The sequence below is a fragment of the Schistocerca americana genome, chromosome 4 (genome assembly GCF_021461395.2).
Source record: "Schistocerca americana isolate TAMUIC-IGC-003095 chromosome 4, iqSchAmer2.1, whole genome shotgun sequence".
Classification (NCBI taxonomy): domain Eukaryota; kingdom Metazoa; phylum Arthropoda; class Insecta; order Orthoptera; family Acrididae; genus Schistocerca; species Schistocerca americana.
In genome coordinates this window covers 800930313-800945511 of record NC_060122.1, presented here as the reverse complement: position 1 = coordinate 800945511, position 15199 = coordinate 800930313, and the positions used below count along the sequence as shown (strand labels likewise).

General features: G+C 42.0%; 1 protein-coding gene across 1 annotated transcript in view; it reads right to left on the bottom strand.

The window, feature by feature from the left end:
• LOC124612425 overlaps positions 1-15199 on the bottom strand; it is a 570719-nt gene that overhangs the window by 12851 nt on the left and 542669 nt on the right. The window contains exon 5 of the mRNA XM_047140631.1: positions 4967-5170. Within this exon, the coding sequence (XP_046996587.1) occupies positions 4967-5170 (204 nt within the window). The remainder of the gene's footprint in view (positions 1-4966; positions 5171-15199) is intronic.

The following is a 15199-nucleotide window of genomic DNA, read 5'->3' as shown; positions in this document are numbered from 1 at the left end:
GTGGGTTTGACAAGTCTGTCAAAAACACTAGTGTTGAGAAGTCGCCCAACATAAAAGTTTATAAAATTGGGTAACGGCACGAAGCTGCCTCAGAAGTATGAGTCACTTTCGACGGAAATGACACGTTCGGCGAAGTCTTCAGTCGGAGGGGGCATTGTCCAAGAGCGCTTTCCCTCTACGTAAAGTGATTGGCCACACACCAGCCACGCGTAGCCAATGAGAGACGAGGAAAAAGGCGATGTATTTTGAGCGCCAAAAGTTGAAACCATTCGATAATTTTCGCAGAGTATACGTAATCAAGTCGAACCACGAAGTTGCCGCCGCCGCCACAACTTCGATTTTTTTATACTATTTATCGCAACAGGTTTCGGTGACCATAATTTGAAGCCTAGCCTCGGGCCTAGGTTCTAGGTTATCATCGGCTGCGAGATTGTCAACGAATGGGACGTCATGAGAAGCTCTGCTACAGGAGCCGAACAATTCAGAAGACAATACATCATAGCTCATTTGCAGTGAAATGTCGGCTGTAGTAATATCTCACCATTTGTAAGGGCTTGATCATATTCCGAACGGGTTGGAGAACGGGGATAATGATCGTTTAAATGACTGTGCTGTAATCAGGTTAATTTTGTCTTCGCGATCCCTTCGGGAGAGATGTGCAAGGAACTTTAATATATCTCAACATTCCTCAATACTGGTTCTTGAGACTTAGTAATTAGGTTTTTTGCGGAATAATTTGCGTCGATCATGGGGCGCCCTGACCTTACAGGTATCTCGGTATTTCCCTGACGCTCTCCTGTGTTTCGAACCTATGATCATTCGTGCTGCCGTCTTTTGAATGCTTCAATATCCTATGTTAGTCTCCTCTGGCAGGGGTGCAAAACACTTGAGCAATACTGTGAGATGGGTCGCACGATTGTTTTGTGAGCGGTCCTCTTTGTAACCTGAGTGCATTTTGCCAGTACCATACAAAACCTGCCACCAGGTTTACCTACGACTGAGGCTATGTAATAATTTCATTCCTTATCCCCAAAAATTCTTAACCCAGGTATTTGTCCGAGTTGACAGGGGGTTTATTGATATTACAGTGATAAGATACATTTTTTGTGTTTTGTGAAGCGCAAAAGTTTACCGTTCTTGTCATTTAACGCAAGTAGCCGATCTTTGCGCCATTTTTAAGTCTTAGCAAGACGCGACAATATTTTTGCAGCTTCTTAGATTAGATTTTTTCGTTACACAGACACAAAAATGAAATGATTCTCGTGGGTGCTGAGCATGGCAGAACGTATAACATGAAAAAACATAGAACATTTGAATATAATTCTCATTTCCCTGGTCACTTGTCACAAGATTGTCAAGGTGTGGGAATACATTAAACTGGAACTGCTAATATTTACAGAATTACACTGTCGGGGTGAAAAATAGTTACGCACTTTTAATAAATTTATCATACACAAAATACCTAAGCTTGACAGGTACTGTTTCATGACAGACAACTGCATCTTTGCAAAACGGTCTGTCTACCGTTCGACGGTGTCTCCTAAGAATTAAGAACAGCTAATTATAAGCGCCAGATGGTAACTTTAGGTGTTGCTTTTATGACAAGAACTGTTTCTCTCGAAACCGATTGACTGTCATAGTTCTGTCAAATGTGATTAAGACTTTCGTAAATGAAAAAAAAAACATTTCAAATTATTGCGTGGCACAGTTTGACAATGCCAAATTTTACTGACTCGAAATTATTTCTATGCCCGTGGATGAGTCCATTCCGCGGCTGCTTGGTTACGCGTGTGACCATTTACAGGCTGCTTCTGTAAAACAGATAGTTTCTATTCAGGATGTGAAGGAGAAATATCTAATTTACATCTGAAAACATTTCTATCTGTCAGACTTTTATTTCCCTGGGTATATGGTCGAAGAGCTTTATAGCTGCATATTTCACCACTTTCTGTGCCGAAGTTAAATTCATTAAAAAGTAATGCAGACCATTTTTTCTTCAGGTGTCGTACTTGTGAATACCCCCGTTGCTCTCAAACTGAGATGAATTGTTGATACATGAGGCATGGTTAACCCTACAAGTGTACACCTGTGTACTCTGGCTATGGAGAGATTTTGTTGTTTTAATCAATCTGACCAATATTTTTTGAATGGTCACTGTGACACATATTCACATTGCGTACGTGTTATGTTGCCGAGTGTGAATTACAGTTATGTGGAAATGGCACGTAGGAACGGCATTTTACTAACGGAAGATGCTACACGGTAAGGACTGTTTAGAGGGATTCAATCGTGAGAGTGGTATGAGTAACTTCCGTGATTTAAGTCATTCTGAAGCTGATGTTCCTGCAGCAATTGTGGGCAATGACAAAACTGATCAGTCTGTCGAATCTTCAGACAGCGGAGAAGAAAACAAAAGTCATCCACAGTAAGAGTGACCACTGCTGGAACACAACTGCCCCTAACAGAAGAGGCCTACCAATTGCCGATAACATAGGACGTATGCAGTGTCTCAGTTCATTCATTGTTGTTGGTAACGGAGGGCAGTCTCCAACTTAAGCATGTTTCTGCAGACTCCTTGTGAAACTATGGTGGATGTATTCGACGTCTGTGTCAGACACTCAGGGACGGGCCAGCGATTTGCCTTTACACAAACAACCTGTTTCTCGGAACTGTTCATGCCATCGTCTAATGCTCTCGGACGATCCACACCACACCTAATACAGAAGTCACGCAGTCGCACTGCGCTAAACATAGAACACAAAACGCTTTCTGTTGTCCCAGCACCATTTTTACTAGAACTGAAGTGGACCAAGTTTGCTCTTTCCAACAGTTCAATGTTCACACACATCTCAAATAACACAATAGTTATTTTTTACATCGGATGATTGTTTCTGATACACTCTGTATTCTATATCCAGGTATACATACCATTGAGGACCGATGCCGAGAACATCAACGGCACACTAGACTGCAACAGCCCAGTAAGTCGGCAATCGCTGAGCATTGCCTGTCGGAAATCCACAGCATAGATTATGACCAAACCTAAGTCCTGACACAGACTTCCAAATCTGGGACTGTGACATCAAAGAAGTCATAGAGATAAGAGTAAGGGAGCCACAACTAAATCGTGTCAGTGGTTACATCCTTAGCAAGGCGTGGGAACCCGCGATCACCCGGATTAAGAAGAAAAAGGGTATTTCCCAGATTGTACCGACTTCGGGGGAGGAGGGAAGAATAACGAGGGCGGTGCCGGCAGAGCCTCCTGAACGGAAAGACCTAGGACGCGGCGCCCAGACGGCGGGAGAACGGACGCTGCACCTGGACCACACCGACTCATAGGAAGCGCCTGAGGCAGGAGCGGGAGGGTTCAAATGGTTCAAATGGCTCTGAGCACTATGGGACTCAACTGCTGAGGTCATTAGTCCCCTAGAACTTAGAACTAGTTAAACCTAACTAACCTAAGGACATCACAAACATCCATGCCAGAGGCAGGATTCGAACCTGCGACCGTAGCGGTCTTGCGGTTCCAGACTGCAGCGCCTTTAGCCGCACGGCCACTTCGGCCGGCGGAACGGGAGGGGGATTGTCCTATATATATATATATATATATATATATGCCGCCGGCCCATCGCCGGTCAGTACATCAGCGCACCTGATGATGGCAACGTGGTCGATTGCCGAAATATTGTGTCCTATGCACCTCATACCAGGCTGTTCTCCTGAGATTTATTTCGTTGTATCCAGACAGTTTCTCTAGCAAATGACTGAGGTTCAATGTGACCCTAGGTGTAGAGTTCGTGTGACAATTTACGAGGTGTACAGTACTAGGATTAATATTCGCAGCTGCTGAAAGACGCCTGTGAGCGAGATCTTCAAACAATTGTGTTTACTTCCTTTGGTGCAATGGATACTTGTTACCTATATTTAGTGAGGAGTCATTACCTAATACGACATCAGTGAATGATGAGTCGCAAAGTTGGCTATTATTCAAGTGGCAAAAGTTGCCGAACCTGGACGTTTTATCAGTGCCATTCTATAGATTTTCCACTTAAAAGTAGGTATTAAAAAAGTAGGTATTAAAATTCATGGAGAAGAAATAAAAACATTGAGGTTCGCCGATGACATCGTAATTCTGTCAGAGACAGCAAAGGACTTGGAAGAGCAGTTGAATGGAATGGACAGTGTCTTGAAAGGAGGATATAAGATGAACATCAACAAAAGCAAAACAAGGATAATGGAATGTAGTCGAATTAAGTCGGGTGATGCTGAGGGAATTAGATTAGGAAATGAGACACTTAAGGCTGTAAAGGAGTTTTGCTATTTGGGGAGCAAAATAACTGATGATGGTCGAAGAAGAGAGAATATAAAATGTAGACTGGCAATGGCAAGGAAAGCGTTTCTGAAGAAGAGAAATTTGTTAACATCGAGTATAGATTTAAGTGTCAGGAAGTCGTTTCTGAAAGTATTTGTACGGAGTGTAGCCATGTATGGAAGTGAAAGATGGACGATAAATGGTTTGGACAAGAAGAGAATAGAAGCTTTCGAAATGTGGTGCTACAGAAGAATGCTGAAGATTAGATAGGTAGATCACGTAACTAATGAGGAAGTATTGAATAAGATTGGGGAGAAGAGAAGTTTGTGGCACAACTTGACAAGAAGAAGGGATCGGTTGGTAGGACACGTTCTAAGGCATCAAGGGATCACCGATTTAGTATTGGAGGGCCGCGTGGAGGGTAAAAATCGCAGAGGGAGACCAAGAGATGAATACACTAAGCAGATTCAGAAGGATGTAGGTTGCAGTAGGTACTGGGAGATGAAAAAGCTTGCACAGGATAGAGTAGTATGGAGAGCTGCATCAAACCAGTCTCAGGACTGAAGACAACAACAAGTTTCCATCACTACGCACACACAAGAACTGTTGGCGTACTATACTGTTAGGAGGTGGGCTGCTTCTCTCGGGGCTTACCTTGGCCTGCTCGAGCAGCTTGTCGTTGGCTAGCTTGCGCGCCAGCGCCAGCATTTCGTGGAAGTGGTCCTCCGCGATGGGCGGGTGCGCCATCAGGTACTGGCGCAGGTTGCGCAGCAGCTGCAGGCCCTGCTCCGCCGTCGCCGCCTCGCCAGTCTTCACGCGCGACACGTACTTCATCGTCTCCAGAGCCCACTCGTACGCCTGCAGGCACCACACCAAACCAAACAATGCACCTTTCTGACGACAAAGATATTGGTCTACCCCTCCCCCCAACACCCTGAGTAGAGATGGGCAAACTGAAACACGTAACTGTTTCGAAACAAATGAAACAGTACAATGTAATGTTTCGATACGCTGTTTCGAAACAGTGAAACAGTTTGTGTTTTGTAATCTAATAAACCTAGACATTTTATCATCTTGAATGTCTACTGTATACGTATGTCCATATAAACACAAATGAAGTGCGAGAGCGCTAATCATATCGCAGAAAGTATGAAACTATCACTTAGGCGTCTTGGCAGTTTCGTATTTCATGCAGCAAATGCGCTGCTTTCGTGTCGTGTGACTTTCATGCTTTTCAATTGGCTGAGGACAGCCATAGCTGAAGACAGAAGAACCACCACGAACGGAACTGGAGGTGGGAGCGAACTGCAGAAACAACGGATATGGTACTGGGATTCCCACATTCCGCTAGTATGGGAATATACCCATCCTGCTAATTCCCATGCACACAAAGGGAATCATTGTGGATAATAGGCACAGTGACTATAGACTCACAAATAATGCCAAATAATTCGAATAAATAATAAAATATAACAGAAAAATTTTGTCTTTCAACGTGTTTCGAACCTTTACTATAAATTCACCATGCTTCCCAGCCCTTCCCGTTCACCATTACACTATCAGTGATATGTCAAACAGATTGCTTGCAATTATACCTACATTAAATTTATGTATATGTATAATAACTGTCACTCTACGCCTTTTTTTTATTCAAAATGTTGTAGGCTTACTTGCGTTTCTTAATATGATTACTGTACTTGAACAGAGAAACGTATGTTATAAAAAAAAGTGTAATTTAACTGAATGATTTTCACATATTTATTATTTTGAATGTGAGTAGTATGCGTTGTTTTATTGTTTGGTTAATGTTTAAAAAGCAAATGTTACGCCATTTCGGAATAGGACAGTCATCTAGAAACGAAGCTTTATTTTCGGATATCTTAAGCTTCATGCTATTGCTTGTCAAAACGATTTCGACACTCTTGAAAGTGTTTCACGAAGTGGTATGTTGTGTTTCAGTACCTGTGCCGAGCCCGAATCTCGTCCGACACAGAGCGGAATGAAACAGCCTTATTTTGAAACAACGATACAGTTTCTGTGTCTGGTCCGGATATCTGAGACAGGGGCGGAATGAAACACCAGTTTCGAAACAGTGAACCACAGCCGTTCCGAAACACTGAAACAGTTCCACGTATCGATACACTGTATCGAAACATAGAAACGGTGGCCAAGTCTAACCCTGAGGAACTGATTACGGTGACGTCGCCCGAGGTCTAGTTTAAGTTGAAAGGTAATAGCTCAAGTTGGCGACGCTAACGAATGTGAACGCCAAATAAAGCTTGAGATAATTGACAGGCCTGTAGTGTAGCCTAATGTTTACATTCGCGGCATGTTTAACGCAGTTCTCGTAACAAAAACAAAAGTGCACGGTAAATTCTAAAAGCCTTTATTAGACAAAGGGAACCTCTTAGACGAGTTCTTGTGATGTGTATTAAGTACAGATAGACCGCCTACCAATTAGGAGAAATGAAATGGGGGCAGGGAGTCAACTATCTTTTACCCATTTTCCACCCACCTTACGGGGAACTGCAGTCGGGTGAGATCGAAGATTGTACTTATCAAGGGTTAACCAGTTCTCCGTTGCAAAATTAACGTAGCCGAAAGAACTTTTAGGAAAAAAAAGTGTCAAGCAATAAGACACAGGGCCGGATTTACGCAGATGCCAGGTAGGCTCGGGCCTATGGCGAAGTTTTTATTTTCGGCAGATGTTTTAAAAGATGAGACATTTGCGTTGAATTCGAAAACATTTCAAACAAGCGAACAGCACCGTGTATAGCGTAGCCATTGGTTCATTGTCGAGTTCAGTGGGCAGGCGATTGTTGCCGTCGCTGATCGCAACTGTTGTACGGTGTTTCGTGTCGGATGATGTACGTGTTTACATTCTTTTATTTGTTAATTGTCATTTGCTCTGTTAAAATGCAACACGTCTCCCGAAAGACGAAAATCGCCGATGTTGGCAGTGGCCGGACGCAAAAACACTCGTGGGCCTGAATCACACACCTCTACCGGCTTCAACAGATCTTGAGCTAGGGAGTGAACAAAGAACACCCGTCTTGCCATCCAGAACAAGGCACAAGTCGGCCTTGTTACTTCCCTACTTCCAATGTATGTCTTAAGAGCAGTGTAACAACTTTAGGGCTGAGCTCATGTTTCTTTCATTATATTTTTTGCAATATGGAATTTTAATTTTTTAGTTTAACAAAAAATGACTGGAAACTACAAACGTCGAAAACAAAATGGGAAAGAGTAGCGCAGGGAAAATCATGCGGTTTGCAAGTACGGAAAAATCTCTGGCCCAGCGGGTAAGGTGAAGTTTCTCGTCTAGCATCGACAGTTCTGTCATCACAGCTGTATTACGCGATTGAATTTGCGTTACTCGGTTCTTCACACCTTTCCCTGCTAGACATTAGATGCACCAAATGAATCATCACGTGTTTCGATGTGTCCCTTTCATGTTTTATCATATCCGGACTGGATACACTAGCTGTTTTAGGTTACTTACGTAAGTAGTGGAAACGATCAAGCAAAACAGTGTATACGCAAAAACCTGCCAATTTTCTGAACGGAGAACCAGACCTGACACATTCAAGGCTTAAGGAAGTTATTGAATAATACAAGAGAACATCGTCGATTAGCCGACGAGAATGCAACTATTCTTGTGCTTAAGCAACACTGGTAGTGGAAACCTCAGAAAACTGACGCTCAGCCCAATTCGATCATGCGCGTCTTATTTACTTTGACCGGCCGGCACAACAATATAGGACAAGACACATACATTACATAAATAATATACAGGGTGTCCCAGCTATCTTGTCCACCCAAAGTATCTCTGGAACAATAACAGCTTTTGGAAAACGACTTTCACCGGTATCAATGTAGGGCTGGGCCCCATGAATGTACATATTTGGAAACATTCTAAAACGAAAGCATATGTGTTTTTTAACACAAACTTACGTTTTTTTAAATGGACCTCCCATATTTTTTCTTCAGAAATCCATAGCATGACAAAGCACATACACAATGACGTTGATTGCACCGCTATATTCCCATTACATCCCGAGATATTAAGACGCGAAGTTGACGCTTGAAACACCCGACATGCGCTGCTAGCGCACGTCCTGAGGCTCAGGCGTGAACCCCATGCTGCCCGTAATCGCGATGTGATTGACATGCGTAATCACACTTCCATACTTATCAAGAGGTCCGAAACGAATAACACGGTCTGCTTCCATCCTGCATTAACGTCGTACATTCCAGCAGGTATTTATCCCATAGGCTAGGGGTGATGCGGTTCTGTAACATATCTGTGTACCGCAACGTTAGTCACAAAGTTAACTTCGCTTATCGTTAATCCGTTACTAAAAAGGTAATGCCGTTCAACGTTAAAACTTAACTTTACTGTAGCTCTAGCGCAAGTGGCAGTTAATCATTCACTCGTAATAGTAAAATTCATGTTGATGGTTTTAGTGAAACGAGCAAGTGGACTAAAAGTTTTACCGTTGTTTCGGACCTCTTGAGAAGTATGGAGGTGTGATTACGCATGTCAATCACATCGCGATTACGGGCAGCATGGGGTTCACGCCTGAGCCTCAGGACGTGCGCTAGCAGCGCATGTCGGGTGTTTCAAGCGTCAACTTCGCGTCTTAATATCTCGGGATGTAATGGGAATATTGCGATGCAATCAACGCCATTGTATATGTGCTTTGTCATGCTATGGATTGCTGAAGAAAAAATATAGGAGGTCCATTTAAAAAACATGTTTGTGTTAAAAAACACACATGCTTTCGATTTAGAATGTTTCCAAATATGTACATTCACGGGGCCCAGCCCTACATTGATACCGGTGAAAGTCGTTTTCCAATAGCTGTTATTGTTCCAGAGATATTTTGGGTGGACAAGATAGCTGGGACACCCTGTATATCTTTACAGTGTGGTAAGAATCAGTCCGAGAAACTCGGAAGGGTGTTCCAGGGGACGTTGTGCTGGGAAATAATTGTTAAGAAAAAATTCAATACGTTGCGCCGTTTCAGACATTTAGCACTCAAGTTAGCCAATTGGGTAGCTCCGCGCGCAAAATCGAAGACTTGCGGAGTCCTTAAATCATCACTGAAACGCTCATCGGCAGTTACGTGTGCCTCTTTCGGAAATGATAAATATAAGCAAGGAGAGCAAAAGCTACGCATCTCCGGCTTGAGGTAACTAGAATTTCCACATGAGAATATCTGATTGCCTGACTTCAATGCTAAATAACTGAAACAGCGCAACGTACCGATTTTTTTTCTGAATACTTCTCTCTCAACACAACTTGCCCTGCAACTCTTTTCATGCTGTTTCTGGCCACCCTGTGTAACATATATAAAGTATAAATAGGCTCGGTGAATGCGAGGATAGGGCAGGAATTCGGCCATGGCCTTTTCAGCAGACCCAATATAGCATTCACTGAAGTTACTAAGGCGAATGTCAGGGTGATTCCATTAAAAAGGCCTAGACCGAGATATTGGCCCGTCGTCCTAATCCGACCTTACTTCATGTTTTGCATACCTATGTGATTATTACTTTAATGTATCTGACATGTCACATACTGTTGATCCAAATGGTCAAAGGACGAATGAATATGTTCAAAAGTCTTATGAGAGTACTTCGAATTACATGAATGTTAATCTTGCTTGTAGAATATTAAAAGCAAAGACTGCAAAGGCAAGGCGACGAAGAAAGACATACGAAATCCTGTGATAATCACTGTAGAACCACTGGTTGCGTGGTATTTCCTTTTAAAAAACAAAAGTAAACCTATTTTGAGAAAAAATATACGAATTACATAAACTGAGCGTTAAGATAGTTAAATTTCCTCATGATCTTGTGTATCGGAAAGCGTCATGTGGCGTGATGACTTAAACGTATATAACTTCGCACTATTTGTAAAACTAGGAAGTTCAGTAAACTCGTATGTATACAGCCTTTTCTAAATATTTTTGCCAAACTTCCAGTTCACCGCGTGGTTCATTCAGTGAAATAACATGCGAGATGCTGTGTTATTCAATAACCACATTCACCACCACCACTTACGTGAATCTGTAACGCACACGGCAGTGACAAATATCAATCCTCTTAATTTTACAGGAGTTTAAATGAAATAATTACCGATATGAAAGTATAAAGAGATTGGTGAAAAACATAGTAAAAAAGGCAGAAACTATACTTTTGCCGAGAAAAATTAAGCGCAGAAACATTCAAGGCTGTATGCAGACGCATGATTTACCCACAAGTCTTCAGTTTTCGAATCAGGGAAAACAACAATTATAGTGTAGACACTTCTTAGCTTGCAATGCTCCCAATTCGCTGCCCTCGTGGCAATATTATGAACACCTTCTGGCAGCTGCCTTGGCTGTTATAGTCGAGTCAAATTTAACAGCTTCAACTGAAATGACAGTTCCGTTTTTCTGCACAGTATGTGGAAAGCGACAGAAGTTGAAACCGTCTGAATTCAGACGGCGAGCATTCCTCAAGACCACTGCCGCAGCACTTTGAGACGATCAGGTTAGTCGTTTAAACGTCGTTGAAACTGATAGCGTCAACCGGTATGAAGGAAAGGTTTTGTGAATCAAGACCGGAAAAAACATGAGCATTTAACAGGTTTTCCTATAATTTAATGCGTGGCTGCCTGTACACTTGTAACCCCTTACCGTAACTAGCATGCAATAGTTTCACGTGTTGTTCACGTTTGCCGGCCGGAGTGGCCGTGAGGTTCTAGGCGCTACAATCTGGAACCGCGAAACCGCTACGGTCGCAGGTTCGAATCCTGCGTCGGGCATGGATGTGTGTGATGTCCTTAGGTTAGTTAGGTTTAAGTAGTTACAAGTTCTAGGGGACTGATGACCACAGAAGTTAAGTCCCATAGTGCTCAGAGCCATTTTTTTCACCACGTTTTTCGTTTTGTCAACATATGAAGTGACGTAATGGCCACCATATATATGACCATATGCTTATGACGTCATCGTCTGGTCATGACATGAGTTGCCATGCACTGTCAAAGCCCTCAATGATAACATGCAAAAGAGTGACTTTAGGTAGGTCGCCAAATCTAATGCCGAAGATGCATTCCAGAATTTTACTCTACTGATGCTAAGACCTCAACACGTCGAAGTATGTCCCAGCTGATTATCTATCTAATTGCATTTAACGAGTGCAATACAGTTGTCAGACAAGGCTACATTATGTCAGCAATACACTTTCACGGTTACTGATCATGGTAATAACACGACAGGAACTTTAGATTTATCTACAAAACGCTCTCGTAACCGACTCTCGCACAGTTTTTCCACTTGTTCGAGACAACACAATGGTTAAAACTGTTCAAATAATATTTTAGAAGCGTGTTGAATGGGAAAAAATTAGATAACATTAGTTAGCAATCAGGTCTTTTAACTACAATAGAGCTTTACTGTCCTGTCGAATGACTGAATTATGTAATAACACAAAAAAAATCGCGTTTCATGTTGATAACACTACTAAAAATACTCGGAAACACTCACGCCACAGACAACGGCGACTTTAAACGATATATCCTTCGCGTTGTCACTTCGCTCAACAGAAACCATCTCATCGAACTTCTCAACTGCAGAAACATACATTTTGTCACTTCTCATCAAAAAGAATGTGTACACCAAGCAGAATGTAACGAGCACTTGAGTAATGGCACTGGAAAAAACAAGGGATAGAAAAGCGACGTCCGGGTAAAAACACAAACACAACCACAGCGCTAGCACAGAGCAACTGGCAACGAAAATCATCACACACGCTCTGCGCTGGTGGAGGATACTGGCGTTGTTTGCTTCGATATCCAAAGAGCAGACAAATGTAAACGTCATGTCGTTTGTTCTTCCCCTACTCGATCCGTGCCGATAGAGGGCAGCGATGACACGGGAGTAGTAATGTTACCTACATACACGTTTGAAAGCTCTCGCAAACGACTAGCAAAAATAATTGTGCGGCACTACTAGTGTAGAAAGACACAGACAGGGCTATTATCGCGTAACCACAACAAACTGGCAATTTTTTGTTAACAAATATCTACGGTAGAAAGAAAGATCTTTTACCCTACAGTTTCACGATATGAATTATGGCCCGTAATAGCGACGACAAAATTTTACTGTGGTAGCCGAGGGTAACATAAAAACGTATAGAAAGAAAAGCAGGTACCGTCTGATATAATTCTATTTTCTGGTATGGATTGTTACATATTATGTTGATGATGTTTTGAAGTGCAATTCACATCTTTAAAAACGGATGAGAATTTAAATGTTATTGGCCCTTGTTGGATGTCAGAAGTCGTTGCATTAAATCGCAAACTAATAACCTCTGCTCAAGTGTAATCAGAAAGGATTTCCGCTAATTTCTTATTATTGATAAGCTCCTCAGCAAAAAAATCATTAGAATATGCTAGAATGAAGGTCTCTAAATTAATTAAGTTGAAGAGAAATTCTGGACTTTGTATACAATGTCCACGTTAACATGGACGCCCCTAATATTTCATAAGAGGGTCGAAATTCCAAACCCGACGTTCAGCAAGCAATAGAAGACAAAAGTGTGGCGACAGATTGATCCATAGCTTCTCTCGTAGTCTGGTTTAGGTTGTAAGGTGACAGTTCGGTTGTGAGTTTGCGCACACTGTGAATGTCATGAAGATCTTTTTGTTGCAGTTATATTTACGTCCCCGATGAACACCCCCATTTTCATACTATGCACTGATATTTTCAAGTTTTTAATATATTGAAGGCGTTAATAACAAGAACATGGACGCCCAAAACCCTCATGCTGCCGCGGGTACCAAGGTGCTAATACTATAAAACAGGCGTGTTATGTGACGTCATTGTCGTCGTACTGACTGACAGAGTCACAAAACAGAGGTTAAAGATTGTATGTGTAATACTTCTGGTAAACGAGATGCAAGTAATCATAGAGTGAAATATTCACGGCTTCGAGTACAGCCACTCCCGCAAACATCGTCTCGAATATCTTGAAGCTTTTATGGAATGTCTGGGCTTACAGTTTCCAGATTTCACTACGGCGATGCCAATGTCAAAATCACTTCTGCCACCAGCAGACGCAGGATATCATTTCACGAATAACTGTATTCTGTTTGCAATCTTTGTTACAAGTTACCAACAAATTAAAAGCCATTTAATTTTTCCAAGTTAGGAACAAGCCATCGAATATTCAGAGTACTCTTTCAATAGTAAGATTCAACACACGTCCGAAAGTTTACTATTTTCTGAAACTGATGGGACAACGTAGCACATTCGCTTCGGAGGTAGCCACATCGCACTGCCGTAATAGACTAGAAACAATGTAAAAAGATTGCTACAAATGTGTTAACACGCCAACAGCAAATGGTGGCAGTAGCCGAAATCCTAAATAGATGTAACTCACTGTATATGTTGCAGGCGATTTAGTTTCTCACTATCCTAATAATATGACATCTGGAGGCAGCACGTCTGCAACTGTCATTCTCAACAGGAACTAAAAGGATTGTCAGCATTAACGTACAATAATTCTGAGCAATATTTAAGTCTGGTTAGAAGTATTGGACGATCATGTTGCTATTGCGGTGGTATTGCTCTACTTCGCTACGGAAGAAAAAAGCAGGGTGGAAACTATTGGTGTAAGGGGGCGTCAAAAATTCACACACGAACACTTGTGGCGGGAACAGAGGTTGAACGAGAAAGATAATTATAGAACTTTTTACACGTTTATAGTTCAACACTGATATATTACTGTAAAAACGTTGTTTCTTAAAGATGGACTTCCCTCGGTATTTAGTAAGCAACAACTCGAAAGAGTCATTCTTAATTTTCCGGTTTTTATGTTTATCTGCCCTAACATCCCACAATGTCGACAATGGTTTGTACATTTAGACGCAGTCTAATACGGACGACCTTTCTATTTGTTTTGAACTCATTTTTGCAGGTTAACACAACAGGGAACACAAAGTAGCCTAGATGCTGTACTTCAATGAAACACGTGAACGACTGGGAAGGATATTCTTAATACTGCCTACAGACGGCACAGAATTTCCCTGGTAGCGCAATAATTTCAAAACTTGCTGATAAGCGTAAATCATTGCACTACCTCTCCACCCTTCCCAATATTACTGTACATCCGAAAATATTGACCGTTTAGGCGTCTCTTATCGAAAACAAGCAAATTCTAAGTGGAGCTTCGTTCGCCAGTAATTAAAAGCCGACAAGCGTTATCGCAACACATGCCAAATCGGACAAAAATACGTCTTACCTTCAAGAAATGTAAGCACACTGACAAAAGGAAAATTGTTTTTCATTTCAGTATACATCTAGCTAACTTGAACATTTCTAGAAATTAGAACTTTGGACTCACATTACTGGATGGATACTAAGTCTTTTTTTTATTTTTGCAATATGAATAGCATTACCTTTCTCCAGAAAGCTGTGACACGTGCTAAAGCATCCACTTTCAACGTTCTCCCACTACAAGCACAGAAACAAAACAACGAATCGTAGCACTCAGTTTGCTTGCCGCGGACTTAACTGGCAGTGGGCACAACACTGTAGGCGCACATGAAAAAGAACCGCGCGGCGGCATGAAAAGAATGCCGCCTACTGTGGACCAACAATTGAGGTGCTCGTGTGCGACATAATCAAACGACGGAACTGCAGCGAACTTTTAAAGTGGGGGAAATAAATTACTCATACAGAGAGCCCATTGACCTCGTACAGTATTCCTCGATCGCTATTACCCTCACAATGGCCGACAGTTTGCCACTTGTGCCACGACGTAAAATCATCACGACTGACTGAACTTCTCAGGCGTTCTGTTTCTGGCGGGAAAAGCTTCTGTTTCCTGCCACACTCC